The sequence below is a fragment of the Aquila chrysaetos genome, chromosome 24 (genome assembly GCF_900496995.4).
Source record: "Aquila chrysaetos chrysaetos chromosome 24, bAquChr1.4, whole genome shotgun sequence".
In the NCBI taxonomy this organism is placed as follows: domain Eukaryota; kingdom Metazoa; phylum Chordata; class Aves; order Accipitriformes; family Accipitridae; genus Aquila; species Aquila chrysaetos.
In genome coordinates this window covers 5,025,912-5,042,059 of record NC_044027.1, presented here as the reverse complement: position 1 = coordinate 5,042,059, position 16,148 = coordinate 5,025,912, and the positions used below count along the sequence as shown (strand labels likewise).

The following is a 16,148-nucleotide window of genomic DNA, read 5'->3' as shown; positions in this document are numbered from 1 at the left end:
TATTGACACAATCCCCTTAATCTAGGCTTGCAGGAGTCCTTGGAGGAGTCAAGGCCTGATCTGAGATTCAAGAGACAGCTCTTAGCCCCTCTAAGACACACGCTGAGAGCTCAGAGGCTACAACTCATCTTGCTCGCATCACTCCTCAATGCTGTTTTTGGATAATCGCTGCACTTTTGGTGAAGTCAACAAATTTCCTGAACTTCCTTAATCCTTACATCTGCAAAACAGTAACATCCCTCCCACCCTCTGCCAGCCACTGGCCCCAGGGACTGAAAGAGAGAAAGGTGTTTCTTTTTTTTTTAAAAAGAAAATTTTTTATTTGTTTTATTTTAACTCAGTATTTACATCCAAGTCTAGCTCAGCCCCCAACAAGTGCTGGTTGGCTTTGGAGGAGGCAGTGCTTTGCTCTGCTCCACAGTGCTGAGTCTGCCAACAAAGTTTGCTTGAGAGCAGAATGTGATAAAGAGATGGGAGAATTACTGTTGGAGCTCATCTGGGCACTCACTCCAGTGTCAGGAACTGGTCACCGCTCCAGACGCTGAGCCCAGGACAGCCTGGGCTTGCTCTGATGGGGCTTTATTGCTTCTGTGCATATGCTGCCCGCTTGTCCCTTACCTGGAGGGGTGGGCAGGAAAGGGGAGCTGTTGGACCATTCCTAAAGGGAGAGGGCAGGAAGTGCCTCTCCAAAAAAATTTTGTACTCCCAGAGACTGCTGAAATCTCTGTGGCTCCACCCCTGCTGCAGAAGACTGACAGGTCTTGGAAATCTCAGCCATGAAGAAATAAATACTAGAAGACACAATCTGCCATCTCCTCCAGACAGAGGGAGTCAGTGCCCAAGGCAAGGAGCAGGAAAGCTGCTGCTCAGAGCCCAGGAAAACAGCAGAGCCTCCAGGAGAAGGCAGCAGCCAAGAGTCTGACATCCCTCCATGGAGAGAAGAGCCCTTCGAACAGCGTCACTCCGGTAGCCCAGCGCTGCCGGCACTAGCTCTCACCGCCTGCGCGGTGCACGCGCTGGCCGCTGGTCTTGGACACCTTCCCTCGCTCGTGTACCGCACCTCTTCTGCGCGCCAGCCGGCCCGGTTCCTGCCGCTCCCGACGCCCCCATGGAGAACAGGCTCGGGCTGCCGGCTCTCCCTGCCCGGGAGGCTCTGCAGGGTCTCAGCACCCATTCTCAGACACGGCTGCCTCAAGTGTTACAGGTTCATGCTGGATTGCTGCTGCGGCCATGCTGATGGCTTCCTCCAGGCTCTGCTGTTCTTCTAGCTAGTGGAGGAAGGAGAGAGATAACATTGTCCTCCCAAAAGGTGGGCTCGGGAGGTGCGAGCTCGCTCAGGGCAGCCCCCAGCAGGACAGAGGTGCGAGGGATCGGCAGTGGGTGACACAGGTATGAACCAGAGAGGCAAAGCAGAGACAGACATGGCTACGATGGGGAAAGGCTGTTTACAAAGGAGCATTCTGCAATCCGAGGAGCATGGCCCTGCTCTCCTCTATACACAGGGCATCTGGGAATTAAGGAGCAAGCACCCTGGGCAAGAGGCAAGGCAGCAGAGCGAGAGGGCAAGTGCTGAAGCCAGTGGGTAGATGGGGGCAAACAAAAGGGAACGTGGCAGGAGCTGTGTGGTACCTGCACTGCGATGTGGGTGCCGTTGGCAGTAGCCAGCAATGCCACCTGCTGATGACGGAGGGATGTGATGGCTGATTCTTCAGACACTACTGTCCCAGAAGTGACTATGGTAACCTAGGAAAAGTTAAGATGAAAAATGATCATGTTTTAAAAGAAAACACAGTTCCCTTCTAGCAGGCTGCTTCTCCACAGGGAAAAGGGAAGGTCCCAGTTTTGTCTGTACCGGCTGCGTCTCGGTGCCAGCAGTGTTGGCCACAGTCACGGTGTGTGTGTCATCACCCGCCAGCTCTTCTTCAGGCACGGCGAGGGCACCGCTTTGCGTCACCATGCTGATTGCACTGCCCAGGGCCTGCAGGTCTTCCTGTGACAAACTGACCTGGGCGGGATAACAGCGGATGCTCTCAGCCAGGATGGCTTCTCAGGAAGCCTTACCCAACTCTTGAGTTTAGCAACACAAAGGTCTCAGTAAGGATGAAATAGTCTCTCCTCCTCTGCATGCAAGACCTACGGCACAAAGAACTCCAAGGACTTTGCCCAGGGTCATGGACAGAATCGATGGGAGAACTCACAGACCTCAGGTCTCCAGTCCTCTCCCTTCTACCACACCTCCCCTTCCCATTTAGCATCTTCTCTCCGGGCTTTGAAGGGACAGCCTGTGCACTGCTGCAGCAGAAACATCTCAGACTAAGAGGAAACAAGCATTACTCGTGGCAGCTGTTTCCTTTGCCCCATGCCACAGAGGGAGTTTTTCCCAGTCAGCACAAGAGCAGCTGGTGGAGGGAAGTACAAGAAAAGCACTGCCATATACAAATGATGAAAAAACAATCTCCAAATCCAGCCTGTGTCAGCAGAAATTGGGAGCTGCCTCTTGACAGCTGTCCAGGAGGTGAGCGCTGTCAGGCACTGTGCACAAGTCTGGGCAAACACCTGCAAGACCCCCTCCAGCAAGAAGGCGAGCTGGGGACCAGAGACCCATTCTTTACCCTCCACATCAAGACTGCAGCAATGGGATAAAGCTGTAAGAAGGGAGCCCTCATGACAGACAGAGCCCATGAAGGCCCAGGGTCTGTTTTACACCGAAAAAAAGCCTTAAAGAGAACACCAAGGCTGGGTAGAGGCAGAATCTCACTCAGGTAACTGTTGTTCTCCACATGCTGGAGGGTGTCAGTGTCCATACCTGCTCTGTCCCATCCTGAGAGATAAGCGAGACCTGCGTAGGCATACCATCTTCCTCCTCCTCTTCATCTTCCTCCATCTCTGACAGGAAAGCAATATGCTGCCTTTTCATAGGAGAGTCTCTGTCAGCAGCGGCAGCTGAGTCAGGGAAGGGGAAGAGCAAAAGGGGTGAGAGAAGCACTAATCAGAGCGTGAAAGCACACGCCTGACCCCGGGACCTGCCTGTTGCCTGAAGGGCCAGCACAGAAGTGCACAAGAAGAAGGGTCTTTACCTCTCTGTGTACTACAGAATGGGCAGGAGTCTGTTCCTGACCCGTGACATACAGCGAGGACCATGGGGAGCCCTTTTCTCTCATCTGTGACAGAGATTTGGGTTTGATGGGGGAAGGCAGGAGGCCACAGCACAGACCTGGGTCTGAGAGAGGGAAGCGGCTGCAGGCTCTTGCTGTCATCTGTCTCCCCTTTGCTGCACAGCCTGACCCAAGCCTGCCGCAGGTGATGGGGCAGTGGTTGCTCACCCTCCAGCTGCTGCTGTTCGTAGAGGGCCTGTTCGCTCTCCTCCGTGGCCTCCAGCTCGCCGTGGCTGCTGCGCTTGTGCATGGCCAGCGTGGAGGTCTGGCGGTAGGTCTTCCCACAACTATTGCAGGTGTAGGGCTTGCAGTGCGTGTGGACCACGTGGTGCTTGTAGAGGCTGGAATACTCAGTGAAGCGCTTTCCACAGCCTGGCACAGTGCACATGTACGGCTTCTCTCCTAGGGCAGAGGCCACAGAGCAGAGCTTAACCCACTCACCCTCCTCATGCTCTGGGAAGGGATTCCCCATCAAGAGGGAATAGCTGGAGACAGACCAGTGGAACAATAATCAGTCCAATAAAGCAATTCCTATTTCCTTTAGCTCCCTGGCTACCCCCAGATCTACCCCTGCAATGCCTGGCCTGGAAACGACCATTTCAGTCCCACAGATTTCCCTGCTGCCACAGGCTGTCAGTGCAGCCAGCTGACTGGGGCAAAGCTGTCTGCATTTCACCCTCTCCTCCTCTTACCTGTGTGGATTCTCATGTGGTTCTTGTAATTGGTGGCACTGGTGAAGCCCCTTCCGCAGTTGGGCTCCGGACACATGTATGGCCGCTCGCCTGTATGCGTTCGGATGTGAACCTTGCGGATGTTGGATGTGGTAAAGGAGCGGCCACAGCCCACAAAGGGGCACTTGAAGGGACGCTCACCTGCATTGACAGAGTAACGTGGATGAGAGTCCTGTTACAACACAGCTACACGGAATGCCCTGGACACCAGTATCCCTTCACTCCTCCACAGTATTACAACAAGACCTCAAATCAGACCCAACTGCTGGCACATTTCCTCTAGCAACATTGGCATCCCCACCCTCTTTGCTCTGCTGTTCGTAACTGAGTCGAGAATCCCTAGTACTACTACTCCTATCCGTCTACTTCTGCCTGAAGACAACTTCAGTTCCGCCTTGCTTCACGCAAGATACAAAAAGGCATGTCCTGGACAAAGGCTGAAGCAGTACTTTATTTTGGAGACCCTTTCAATGGGCAGCTCAGTTCTCTTCCAGTACTGCTCACCTGTGTGTGTCCGGATGTGTTTCTGTAGATCGCCAGATGTTTTGAAGGCTTTGCTACACACGTCTTCTGGACACTTGTATGGTTTCTCACCAGTATGTGTTCTCACGTGGCTCTTCAGCCCATACCCTGTCCAGGAAAGAAACCACAATTAATTTTATAACGAGAAGGCAGTAATATGGCAAGCTGCATACAACCTCTCAGTTCATGCATTTTTGAATGTCTGTCCTGTGTCTGCAAAACTGAAGGGGAAGAAATATCCAATCAGCCTCACAATGCCACTGACAACTCAGCCTCTTCCTGTAACTCCGTTAATCTGTCCATAATCAATCAAGTCCCAGGCAGTCTCCCATGCTGCAATTCCTTCTCAGAATGCTTTAAAAGCTATGCTCATTGCACTCTGCTGGAAAAATGCCAGGGCTGATACTCAAGGAGTGGTTTGGACTGGACAGAAAACAAAATTTGCTCAAAAGAGAAATTGTTACCTGTAGCAAATGCTTTCCCACAGCCTGGGAAGTCACATGTATATGGCCGGTCACCTGTGTGAGCACGTTCATGTACCTGGAAAAGAAAGAACAGGTCCCTAAAATGAGGTCCAAGACAAGGAGGAAGGAAGACAGTGTGAAGAAATCTAGCTGGTGGAGAGAATCTGAAGTTCTGTGTTGGATTTCACCTTGGCCAATTAATACATCTGGATCTCTCGGGGAGCCCAGCACACAACTCAGCCTTTTGTATAGCAGCATTCTGATCTGGCACTGTAACATGGGGACATGTCTGGTCTGCACACTGCATGACTGCATGTTACCTGCTTTACCTTTAGATGGTGGGCAGTGGTATAGAGGCGGCCACAGCCTTTGTACCCACAACGGAAAGCTCTACTGCCAGCCTGCTGCCCCTTCTCGTTGCTGTGCACTTCCTCCTCCTGCAAATCCTGCTGAGACATATGGAAATTAATTCAGCGAGCCACTACAACAGGCTTCGCAAAGCCCACACAAATCATTTCCCTCCTTGCCATACATATGCACTCCTTCAGTTATTCTCACAAAAACATGTTCCTACAAACACAACTTGTGCACATATGGTAAAACCCAGGTGACAGGGCAAGGGTCTAGGAACCAGCATTTCCCATTCCCACCTCCCAGCTCACTGGGTGTTCTCAGGCACGTAACTCACCTCTCTGTGCTTCACTTAGTTCATCTGTAAAACTTGCAGCTAATATATTTGCTAACCTTGCAGAGAAGCCACAAAGCTTTTCTAATTACTAGCTGGCAAAGCGCTCTGCATCAGGAGAAGTTCGGCCTAGTTTCAGAAATGCATCACTGAAAAATTCAGACCTGGGAAGGGATGTTGCTGGAGTCCTCACTCTTCATACGGCAGGTGTCTGTCACTCCCTCCTCTTCCTCGTCAGAAACCTACAAGTAAAGAAGCACAGGCACTGTTAGTGCAGCAACCCAAGCAGGAAGGCATTCACATCAGCAGTGCCACTCCCCTCTTCTCCAGAGAGCTAGCGGAGGCTGGTCCTACCACAGCAGAAAGGTCTCCACCGGCAAATCTTAATGCTGCCCAGCTGAACAGTGTCAGCACACTCCTGGTAGCCCCTTCTCACACACCACCATGAAGATGGGAGAAAATGGTAGCACCCAAGATATTCAGATGGGGCACTGCAGTGACAACACATTAGGATCTGAAGCTATTTTGGTTTTTGAGGCCTTTGTCAACATGGGGAACAGTGGCCATAACTTAGCAACTCCTGATATGTAAAAGGCTAGTCTCGATCTGCTGCCTGAATCATCTGTGGAAAAGAACATCAAACCCACGTGGCATTATGAGAAACCCAGGCAAACAGAAAGAGAATACCTACAAGGAGGGACATTTAAAGCAAGAAAAAAAAAATCCAAGCTGTATCACAGCAGCTCTCTGCTCTTCCCAAATCTGGGCCTGCAGCAGGTTAAGGGTGGCAGGCCCAGAACTCTGTAGGAACTAGCTAGAGGGTCCAGCAGGAAACTGCCCCGTTCTAGGTCCTTAACTGTCAGCCACCTGTCAGTGGTGGCACTCTCACTGGAGCCCTGTCCAGTTTCTCTTCTCAAAGCTAGCACTGCTGAAAAACAAATATACGGAAGTACTAATGAAGGAGGACACTTAAACCCCAGGCCAAAGGTGGACTACTACAGCAGCCCCTCAGCGCTGCTGGCAGACCATGAAAGAAGTGTTGCTTCCTCACCTTACTGGCGTACTGCTTTAATGCATTAATGGTCTCAACATCAAAGGCATCATCTGCCTCCTCTCCAGCCAACTCCTCTAGCCCAGTTTCTGCCTGCACTTCCAGGATGGTGCTGCCAGGTGGCATGATAACAGGACGATGTATGTAGGCAGTGGAGCCATCCTCCAGCTGGATGGCCTCGAAGGTGCTGGCGTCAAAACTTTCTACAGGAGGAAACCAATAAAATCAAATGTAAAAGAGCTGCTGAGTGCGAGCCGCTCTTCATCTCCCTGGACTACCTACAGCCTTGGAAATCTGTGACACTTTAGCAGCTTTTACTCCAGCTGCCAAGGGAAGAACAGGGAACACTCTTTACCTTTAGCCGTGTTGTGTATGTAGGCCATGCTGCCATCTTCCAACACCACTGGCTGACCGTCTTCAAAAGCCACAGACTCTAAAGGAAAAGAAAAAAATTCACCCACCTTACTGGAAGACTCAGATGGGATGGAGGGGATACTGCATCAGTTCCCGAACCCTACAGTATTCATACCCACAGAAGAGGACACAGCAGGGCTGCCTGCTTGCACTGAAGGTCAACCACAACTATAGGTTTTAAGACACCATTTGAGCCCTCCTGACATGAATTATGAGGTTTTTAAGGCTTCATGCATAGCTTCACCACACTTCTTTAGCTCATTGGGGTAATGCAGTATCTCACCAATTCCAAAATGCCAGACTATGTCCTGGACAAGAATGACGGCTCTGGCACAGGGGTATGTAAAGGAGAACACAAACATCCCATGGCAGCACGGGGGAGAAGGAAAACCCATCTCACTGTGCTTGTACATTTGGAGACAGGGAACAGGATGAAGGGAGGGAAGGGACACAGCCAGGCATACAAAGTGGGTTTCAAGCAACTTTTTAAGAACAGAAAAGGGAGGTGGCATAGAAGTTTCTTGGGAGGGTGAAGAAAGGACTGCACAAAGCAACAGAGCTCTTTCTACCACCTGCCCTTTTACATCTTATCATGGTCAGGGCGTATTTCTCTGTGCCACTCTGGTGTCTCCCACATGAAATGAATTCCCATCACCTCTCAGGTTAATTAATGTCACCTCATTTCAGAGGTGACATTGGCTGATGGGTCAATGACCAAGGTGGTATTGCTTCCAACAATCTCCACCCTCCCCCACCAAAGACCTATTCCAGAAGTAATATATTATCTCACAGTTCAGAGAAAATTCCTGTCCAACTGCTCCCATGTGAAACAAACTTTGTTTGGGCTCTATAGTTGGCACAAACACAGCACACAGCTTACCAGCCTTGCTTGTAGACTTGGGATCTGTCAGACTGACAACTGTGAGAGAGCCCACAGATGAAACAACACTTAAACATTTGCTCACACCACCAGCAAATTTGCCTTCTTGTCAGATTGCTAAAAACTTTGCAGGAAATCACATGTTCTATGTCCTTGCTCATTCAACCTCAAAACCATGGGCAAGAAAAAACCCCCTACACCTATAAGGACTTCTTAAAGCTAATAAAGGAACCCGACTGTTGGAACACAGACAACTGCTGTTACATCTACAACATCCTTCTAAAAAGAGGTGAATTTATGGTCCTCACCTTTCTGAACTGTCACCTGATGGATATAAGCTGTGGTCCCATCTTCAAGTTCAATGACTTGCCCTTCAATCAGCTTTTCACCTGAAACAGTTAAAAAAATGCCATCAGCACTGCCTGCAGAGTCCAGTCTTCCTGGTCCCATGAGCTGTCCCCTTTGCTGCATCTTCGCAAGGAAACCAGTCGCCTGAAGACAGCGAAACTGTTACTTATAAGCTATTATTTATCAAGCTTTCCCCTGAATAGCCATAGAGGCACTTAACTTCCCAGAAATGCTGGAGCTCCCCTTTCCTAGACAGGAGAATACAAGACAAAGAACCTCAGTCATCACTTGTTTACAGGCTGCCCTTCACAGCTCTGTAAGCCAAGAAGCAGAAAGAATGATGTGTGCTAAACTTTTTGGATCTAAAGTAGAAAGCAATTACACTTGTGCTGGAGAAAAAAAATAAAGTGGGAGCTTTTAATGGCATCAGCAAGGGCCTGAAGATTCATTTTCTTCTGCTTTGGTGGAGGATGAACTCTTGGAAAAAAAATTACAGGACCCTTGATGGTAGACTGGACTCTTAAAATAGTGTAACTCTGAGTAACCCTGTAATAATGTTTAAGTTAGCAAATTATTTGATGCAGAGAGAACATCGGTCTATCCCCTTGAACAGAGGAATCCAGGTTGCTTTCACCTGATGCACAATGTTTGGGGCGGGGGGGGGGGGGGGTGTCACAAAACCTAGTAGTTTTCAAGATAGTCCAGCTCCACACATGTAATAAACTTGCAGTGAGTTTGCACAGAAAAGAGAGCAAGAAAGCAATCCCCAGGACATGAAGCCTCACAACTCAACCATCTTGTTCCACAGGTTGGGAAACAGCGTGTTCCTTTTCTCAGGAACAGCGCGTGGTGAAGGAAGGAGCACCTTACAAACACCAAAATAAGGGCAGGTGTTGAATTTGGCACTAATATCGCTTCAGTTAACCAATGCCAAGCTCAGCACTCCTTTGAGTGAGAGAAGCACTACTGTGAACCAAATCCTATGCACCTCAGTGAAGTAAGTGCTTAGCTTCAGGTGAAGTTTTGGTTCAACAGAGTCCTGCAGGCCATAGCGTGAACTCCCATTTCCCCAGTTACCCTGGGGAGAACAGGGCTCACTCTAGTCTGAAGAGAACCTTCATCTTCTACAGCAACAGCTCTCCCATCTCCAAATCTTTATTTCCAAATGACAGGCATGTTTTATTTCTGCTATCTCACTCTTCTGTGCAAATCTAACAGATAGCTGCTAGCTTCCTGTACCAAGCAACCATACAAGATATATGAGACCTCACTTGCCATGAGGGCACTTTTGATAAGTCTGACTTTAATTTCACAGTGTCAATCAAGAGACTTTTAGACTTTGCAGCCCAAATGAACCATTACCTTTGACAGCCTGCTGAATGTAGGCTGTCGTCCCGTCACTAAGGGTCACTGCTTGCAAGCCCAAGCTCTCCATCCTGCCCCGATGACTGGTCCTCAGACATGAATTTCACTTTACTCAGTGTGCTCGCAGAGAGCACCGGGACCCAGAGCAAGAGGTTTGTGGAACACCAAGTTGTCTTCTTTGTTGCAAGCCTTAAATAAAAAGAACAATTCAAATTTTATCTTTTCCCAACATACGTATACTCACTTTTGCACATTAAGAAAGGTTTGAATGGCAAACTATTTTAAAGATTATAAAGGATTAAACTGGACAAAAGATGCACCCCTTCCCATACTGATGGCAGGCAGGGCTAACAATCTATTCCACAGACAAACACAAGATAAAGCTTTATCAAGCCAGTGAACTGACAGACTCTTTGTAGAGATAGTGCAAACGCCACATTCAAGCCTTCCCACCCCCCAAATGATCTGCAGGAAAGGTTTCCAAGTACTTTATAGTCTGAACCTACAGGCTGAGGGTGTCCTCAGCAAGAGGACAAGAGACAGGGGCAGGATGATGAGCTTTGTCCCTGGAAGCATCCTCATTCTCTCTTCCCTTTCCTGTCTAATTCCCAGCCTTCTGAGGAACAGAATTTCAGGCTATAAGCAGATGATGTTAAAACATCCACACTCCCATGAGAACATTTTGCTAAAGAGGCACTCTGCTCATAGGTTATCTTTAAAAGCAGCTGCAGTGGATTCTTCATGAGTAATCTCTGAGATAGCCTAATATTTTATCATTTTGATTTCCAGGAACATGTCTGACCACTCTGTCTGTCACTGCAACACCCAGGGGTGAAGCCAGGCTTTATGCCACACTTAGTGCCCTCTAACCTGAGTGCTCCCTACCCCCGACAGACAGCTCCTCTCCAGCTCCAGCAGATTCTGCCTGCTTTTAGGGCTGACACCTCCCAAGAGGCCTTGCAGCTCTTTTCCCAGCAAAGGCTCCGTCCCAGCAGGGTCGCTGGGCACCGCTGGGGAATCGAGGCCCCTTTGAGCTGCTATGGCTACCATGCAAACCGCTGTCAGCACTGCTGGAGGGGCTGCGACCCCCTGGAAGAGATGGGGCAGGCGCTGCCTGAGGAAAGCCAGGTGTAGGCTGCGGTGGGAAGCCACCCAGGGGATGACAAGGGACGTGCCTCCCGCGTCAGGGCGGGCTGAGGACAGGGCAGGGCCTGGCGCCCTGAGGAGCAGGACGGGGCCTGCCGCCACGGCGAGCCCTGAGGGGAGCGGCAGGGCGGGACAGGCCCAGGTGCCGGCGGGGAGACACGGCGGGGCTCCCCCCGTGTTGTTAGCCGGGGGGGTGGCGGCAGCAGCTCGCCGGGGCCCGGCTGCCCCTCGGCCGCCATCTCCCCCCCCCTCCCCTCAGGCCTCCCCCACCACCACTAGCACCGACCTGAGGAAACCCGACGGGACCGAGTCCGCCGCCTGACCGCCATGCACCGGGGCCCGGCCCCTGCTCGCCCCGCCCCGCAACCCGCATAGCGACAGCGCCCACCGCCGCGCCTCAGCCTCCGGCAGCCCGCCACCCAGGTTCCGGGGCACCGCGGCACCGCCCTCCCCCCGGAACTGGGCTGGCAGGACCGGTTTAGGGAGAGAGTCGCTGGGCGGGCAACATGCGCGCAGCTCGGCAGCGCATGCGCCGTGCCGACATCGAAGCCGAAGGGCACAGCCTGCCCTCAGCAGCCTTGCCCTTCCCAGCTGGCGGGCAGCGCGGGCCTTCAGCGAGTCTCTGCCCGCGGAAACTTAATAAGGAGGTTTAATAGCACTGAAGCCCAAGAGGGGGAAGCTGTCCCAGCAGCAAGGCGTTGTGCCCCGGGAGCTCCTCCCGCAGGGGTTGTGAGCCGTCTCCTTCCCGGCGGCTGCTGAGGGGAGGCTGGGGATCCGGGGTTGTGTGCCCTCATTGCTGCGTTGTGGCCTGGTAGACTGAGACAGGAGGCAAAGGGACCACAGCCGTTCCTTTAACAACGAAGGAGATACGGACGGGCAACTGCCCGCCGAGGGAAGCCGAGAGGCGGGGAAGGCGGTACGGCCCTCCAACACCACACTCCGCCGCTCCCAGTATGGCGGCCACACGGTGCCACACTCCGCCACTCCCAACATGGCGCCTACCGTGCCACACTCCGCCGCTCCCAACATGGCGCCTACCGTGCCACACTCCGCCGCTCCCAACATGGCGCCTACCGTGCCACACTCCGCCGCTCCCAGCATGGCTGCCACGCGCTGCCACACTCCGCCACTCCCAGCATGGCGCCGAGCCTCGAGACCGAGTCTCGCGATATTTCCCGCCTCCATTTATAGCGCTCAGGGTGGCGGCCCGCCCCTTCGGTCCCGACCAGCCGCCGCCATGAGGTGGGTGCCGGCTCGCCGCGCCATCCGCCGCCATCCGCGCCCGGCGGGAGGCTGCGGGGCCGTCCGGGCCGTTAGCGGGGGGCTGAGGGGGAGCGCGGATGGGCCCGGGCGGGCTCAGGGGCTTTGTGTCCCCTCCTTCCCCGCGACCCGCAGGAGGCCCAGGCGGGGTCAGCCCTGAGCCCGCGTTGTCTTTCTCCCCCCCCGCAGCAGCAAAGTCTCCCGCGACACCCTGTACGAGGCGGTGAAGGAGGTGCTGCAGGGCAGCAAGACCAAGAAGCGCAAGTAAGAAGCCCTGCACCGTGACGGGACCGGGCGTGTGACAGGCCCCGGCGCTGGACCAGGGTCTCCCCGCTGGGCCCTCACCTGCACCCCCTTTCCTCCCTCAGGTTTGTGGAGACGGTGGAGCTGCAGATCAGCCTGAAGAACTACGACCCGCAGAAAGACAAGCGGTTCTCCGGCACCGTCAGGTTCGGCATCCTCTTGCTCCCACCCAGCCTTCGGCCTGTGCCCCCCCGCCGCCGCCCCGGTGCCGCCACGGCGGGAGGACGCAGCGCTGAACCGCTCGGGTAGTTCAGAGCACCCCAGCTAAGTGGGTGCGGCTGGACGGACCCCTACCCTGGGTCTTAAAACATGAGGGGAGGTGTGGGAGGCCGCTGGGCTGTCCCCACCGACCTGCTGGAGAAGGCAGGTTACGAGCTGTGGAGGAAGATTGCCGGGCGCTGTGGTAAGGTATCTCCGTGATGGATCCCATGGAAGTGTGTGTGGTGCTGGCGGTTCATAGTAATTTGGACCTTCTGTCCCCAGGCTGAAGTCAACTCCACGGCCCAAGTTCTCGGTCTGCTTGCTGGGGGACCAGCAGCACTGCGATGAGGCCAAAGCGGTTGACATCCCTCACATGGACATAGAGGCTCTGAAGAAGCTCAACAAAAACAAGAAGCTGGTGAAGAAGCTGGGTGAGTGGTGGTGTGGATCGGGCTCCGAGTACCCTGGCTAACTTGGGAGGGCTGAGTAAGCAGGATGGTTTTCCCTGTGCTTGGATTTCCATGTCATAGTTAACTGCAGGGAATAGAAGGCTGACCAGAGTCAGCCTGAAGTACAGAAACCTGTCTAGAAACTACCCAGAAGAGCAAACAACCTGTTAGGAGCGCAGCCCTTCGGAAGTAAGGCTGATTGCTGTCCTCCAGAAGGAAGGGGTGTAGGAAAATTGTTCCTGTCTACCTGAAAGTTTCACCCTCAGCTGGTGTTCCTCACTTCACTGGTCAGGGAGCTGGAGGGCAGCAAAAGCTGAGTAAAGTTGGAGGCAAAAGTTTGCTTTAGTCCTGCAGTACTTAAATGGATAGAATGAAATTTGCCGATTTTTACTTGGTAAGGGATAAAATCCTTCCCTTCCTGCAAAGTCAAAGTAATTTTGATACATGTCTTAAGCAGACAGGAAAAACTGCCCGCTCAATCTATAATTAACCATGGAACTATATGCAAGTAGGAAATGACATAGGATACCACAGCTGCTAGCTCTCTGAGATATGCAATCCGTCCATCCACACATGCACAGGCTGCAGTAAAGGCTCCTGGTAGAGCTCCGAGTTCAGCATCTGTCACCTGTGGCTCGACAAATGCCAGTTTCTCAGGGAAATGAACTGAAATATGGTTAAGAGTATGCTGTCAGAATGTGAAGCTGGGTTCTGGTGGGTTTGGCTGTTGTGACAGGAGTAATTTCTAACATAATGTTACTAAAACCAGCTTGGGTTCAGCTAGGCAGGACTCTGAGAACGTTGAAGTGCACATGTTGAGGGAAATGGAGCTGTGCAGCCTCAGCTGAGCCATAGTTTCAAGCTCAGTGTAGGAGCTGAGACTCCATCCTTACCTACATTGGTTCTCTCCTCACAGCCAAGAAGTACGATGCCTTTCTGGCTTCCGAGTCCTTGATCAAGCAGATCCCTCGAATCCTAGGTCCAGGTCTGAACAAAGCCGGCAAATTCCCTTCTCTTCTCACTCACAATGAGAACCTGGTGGCCAAGGTTGATGAGGTCAAATCTACCATCAAATTTCAGATGAAGAAGGTAAAGCGGGGCTTTTCCTCACCAAGGCAACTACATACCTGAAGGTTATTTGTGATGGGTGATCACTTGTATGTGGCTGCGATCTCTGGTCTGGGCTGTAGGTGTCTCTCGAGCATCTTCCTAAAACAGCAGCCGGTGACATTCTCCTCTGCAGCAAAGGAGCATTCAGCAGCTAGCTGCAAAGGAGGAGTAATTTATCTGTGGCTGAAAGATCTTTGAGCACATAATCAGGAGATGAATTTGGTGTTTCAGTGCTGAGCACAATCAGTCATAATTAATGCTTCTTACAGTAAGTGGGTGACACTTGCAGGGTGGGGCCAGGCATGCCCCCGTGGGTCTGTGCACGCAGCAGTGCTTTGCCAGAGGCGAGTTTGGGATCTGACTCTGCAAGTGAACTTTGGAGCAGCTTTGTGGATATTTGCTCTTGCTGTCAAAAGAGATGTCAAGGCGTGCTGACTCCCTAAAACCAAAATAACCCTGTTCAGGCATTTTAATCTTGTGTCAGCGGTCTAAATGTGACTCATGGGTATTATTCAGAATTAACAGCTCTGCTCGCTGAGGTGCATCCTTGGACTCCAGCTGATCTGGGCCTAGGGGCACAACAACTGGGAGAACACAGCAAATGTGATAGTTTGCAAATGCTGGAGCATTTTAAGTAACTGAGCTAACGATGTCTTGACACTTGGCCTGTCAGCTCACTCGTAAATTCTTTTGTCTTCAGCCTGTGGGGAACATTGACTTACAAGCTTCTCGGCAAGGCTGGCAGGCAGAGGCTTGGCCTCTGTGTGCGTTATGTGCAGAAAGAAAGGGCTGGTGCCCAAAACAAAAAGTGAAGCTGGCGCCATGCTTAGCAGTGACGTTTGGAGCTAATAGTCTGTACTGCGCCGGGTTAGCGGTTTGCAGGGCACATGCCAACGCTGCCTAATGAACAGGGTGTGGGAGCGGAGTTAAACCAGAGGTCTGCTCCCGCTCTAGCGCCAGTCCAGCACAGCTCGTGACACGTCCTTCCCGTTTCCCCATCTCGGGGAGGCAGCAGTGCTCCCTGCCTTCTGTTAAGTCACCTTTGCACTCTGAGGAAGCCAGACCTACCCAAGCTGTTGTTCAGACAGAGATGATGTCCAGATGCTACCAGACATGTTCATGGGAGCCACATGCCAAATATAATGAGCTCTGTGGAAACACCCATGGATAAGCTGGAGAAGTCATGTCCAGCTGACAGAACATCAGATAATTTGATAGCCTGATGAGTTTAGATCAGCACTGTGCTGTTTTGTCAGTTGCTTAGCTCTAATCTTTGATTTCCCTGCAAAACCTCTACCTGCACGAGTGACCTTCGTGTCCGTGTCCCCCAGGTGCTCTGTCTGGCTGTAGCTGTCGGTCATGTGAAGATGACAGAGGACGAACTTGTCTACAACATCCACCTGGCCATCAACTTTCTGGTGTCCTTGCTGAAGAAGAACTGGCAGAACGTGCGTGCTTTGTATATCAAGAGCACCATGGGGAAGCCCCAGCGCCTGTACTAATTGGGCAGCAATAAACTTTTAGGAAACGTACAGCTGTGTGTGGTTGTGTTCCTCCAAAACTTGTTGGGAAGGGTTTGCTGAAGAGCTGCTTGCTTCCTTGTGGCAAGAAAGGTCTCAAATGCTGTGTTGATCTGATAGGAACATGAATTCAAGTGGAGTATCAGACTGCTAGAGCTTTTGAGGGAACAAGGCTCATCATCCTGCATTCAGAGCAGGGCAGGGAGGGAGAACAGCTCCACTCGCATCCAGAACAAAAAAAACAGGTGGCTACTGCAGATGAAGGAGCGTGGTGCAGGCAGAACTGCTCAGCAGTCATGCTTTAGCCGCAAGATCCCCCGCCTCAGCCACAGAGGGGACTCTCACTTTGTGCTGCAGCTGTGCAAAGCCATCCTGTGCATAGGACTCTGCCCTGTCTGACAGCCTCTCTACTCTGGGGTGTGGGGGGGCACTTGCATTTATAGGTTTCTGCTGCCCCCCCACAACCAATGATGGGCCACAGGGACCTGCCCAGCAGCAGCTCATGAGGACTTGATGGGTGTCTTCCAGCTGGCCCCAGTTACAC

General features: G+C 52.2%; 2 protein-coding genes across 7 annotated transcripts; one reads left to right on the top strand and one right to left on the bottom strand.

Moving 5' to 3' along the window:
• Positions 1–305: 305 nt before the first annotated feature.
• On the bottom strand, positions 306–11,191 carry ZNF76 (zinc finger protein 76). Of its 6 annotated transcripts, none has more exons than XM_041119684.1 (15): positions 11,150–11,191; positions 9,613–9,804; positions 8,211–8,291; positions 6,964–7,041; positions 6,609–6,811; positions 5,722–5,799; positions 5,202–5,321; positions 4,873–4,948; positions 4,391–4,516; positions 3,848–4,027; positions 3,324–3,557; positions 2,807–2,943; positions 1,853–2,005; positions 1,630–1,743; positions 307–1,268 (listed from the first exon to the last, which is right to left on the bottom strand). In XM_041119684.1, exons 2-15 carry the CDS (start codon positions 9,683–9,685, stop codon positions 1,164–1,166), a joined length of 1,758 nt encoding a protein of 585 aa, XP_040975618.1. In that variant the 5' UTR covers positions 9,686–9,804; positions 11,150–11,191; the 3' UTR covers positions 307–1,163. The 6 variants fall into 6 exon arrangements, with proteins under 6 accessions (XP_040975620.1, XP_040975618.1, XP_040975616.1 ...); XM_041119682.1 differs by having other exon boundaries at positions 11,048–11,160; XM_029999496.2 differs by lacking the exon at positions 11,150–11,191 and adding an exon at positions 11,048–11,115 and having other exon boundaries at positions 5,202–5,318.
• Positions 11,192–11,860: 669 nt separating this feature from the next.
• Positions 11,861–15,616, top strand: RPL10A (ribosomal protein L10a). Its single transcript, XM_029999549.1, has 6 exons — positions 11,861–12,003; positions 12,211–12,285; positions 12,390–12,470; positions 12,808–12,956; positions 13,891–14,063; positions 15,416–15,616. The coding sequence occupies exons 1-6, from the start codon at positions 11,861–11,863 to the stop codon at positions 15,584–15,586; spliced, it is 792 nt and encodes a 263-aa protein (XP_029855409.1). The 3' UTR covers positions 15,587–15,616.
• Positions 15,617–16,148: the final 532 nt, after the last annotated feature.

Excerpts from the sequence above, each read along its gene's own strand:
- ZNF76 (XM_041119684.1), bottom strand. The coding sequence starts at position 9,685 with ATGGAGAGCTTGGGCTTGCAAGCAGTGACCCTTAGTGACGGGACGACA. Across the intron at positions 8,292-9,612 it reads CATTCAGCAGGCTGTCAAAG|GTGAAAAGCTGATTGAAGGG; the intron begins GTAATGGTTCAT and ends TAACTGTTTCAG. Across the intron at positions 2,944-3,323 it reads CGAACAGCAGCAGCTGGAGG|CTGCCGCTGCTGACAGAGAC; the intron begins GTGAGCAACCAC and ends TCCCTGACTCAG.
- RPL10A (XM_029999549.1), top strand. The coding sequence starts at position 11,861 with ATGGCTGCCACGCGCTGCCACACTCCGCCACTCCCAGCATGGCGCCGA. Across the intron at positions 12,471-12,807 it reads CGGTTCTCCGGCACCGTCAG|GCTGAAGTCAACTCCACGGC; the intron begins GTTCGGCATCCT and ends TTCTGTCCCCAG. Across the intron at positions 12,957-13,890 it reads GAAGCTGGTGAAGAAGCTGG|CCAAGAAGTACGATGCCTTT; the intron begins GTGAGTGGTGGT and ends CTCTCCTCACAG.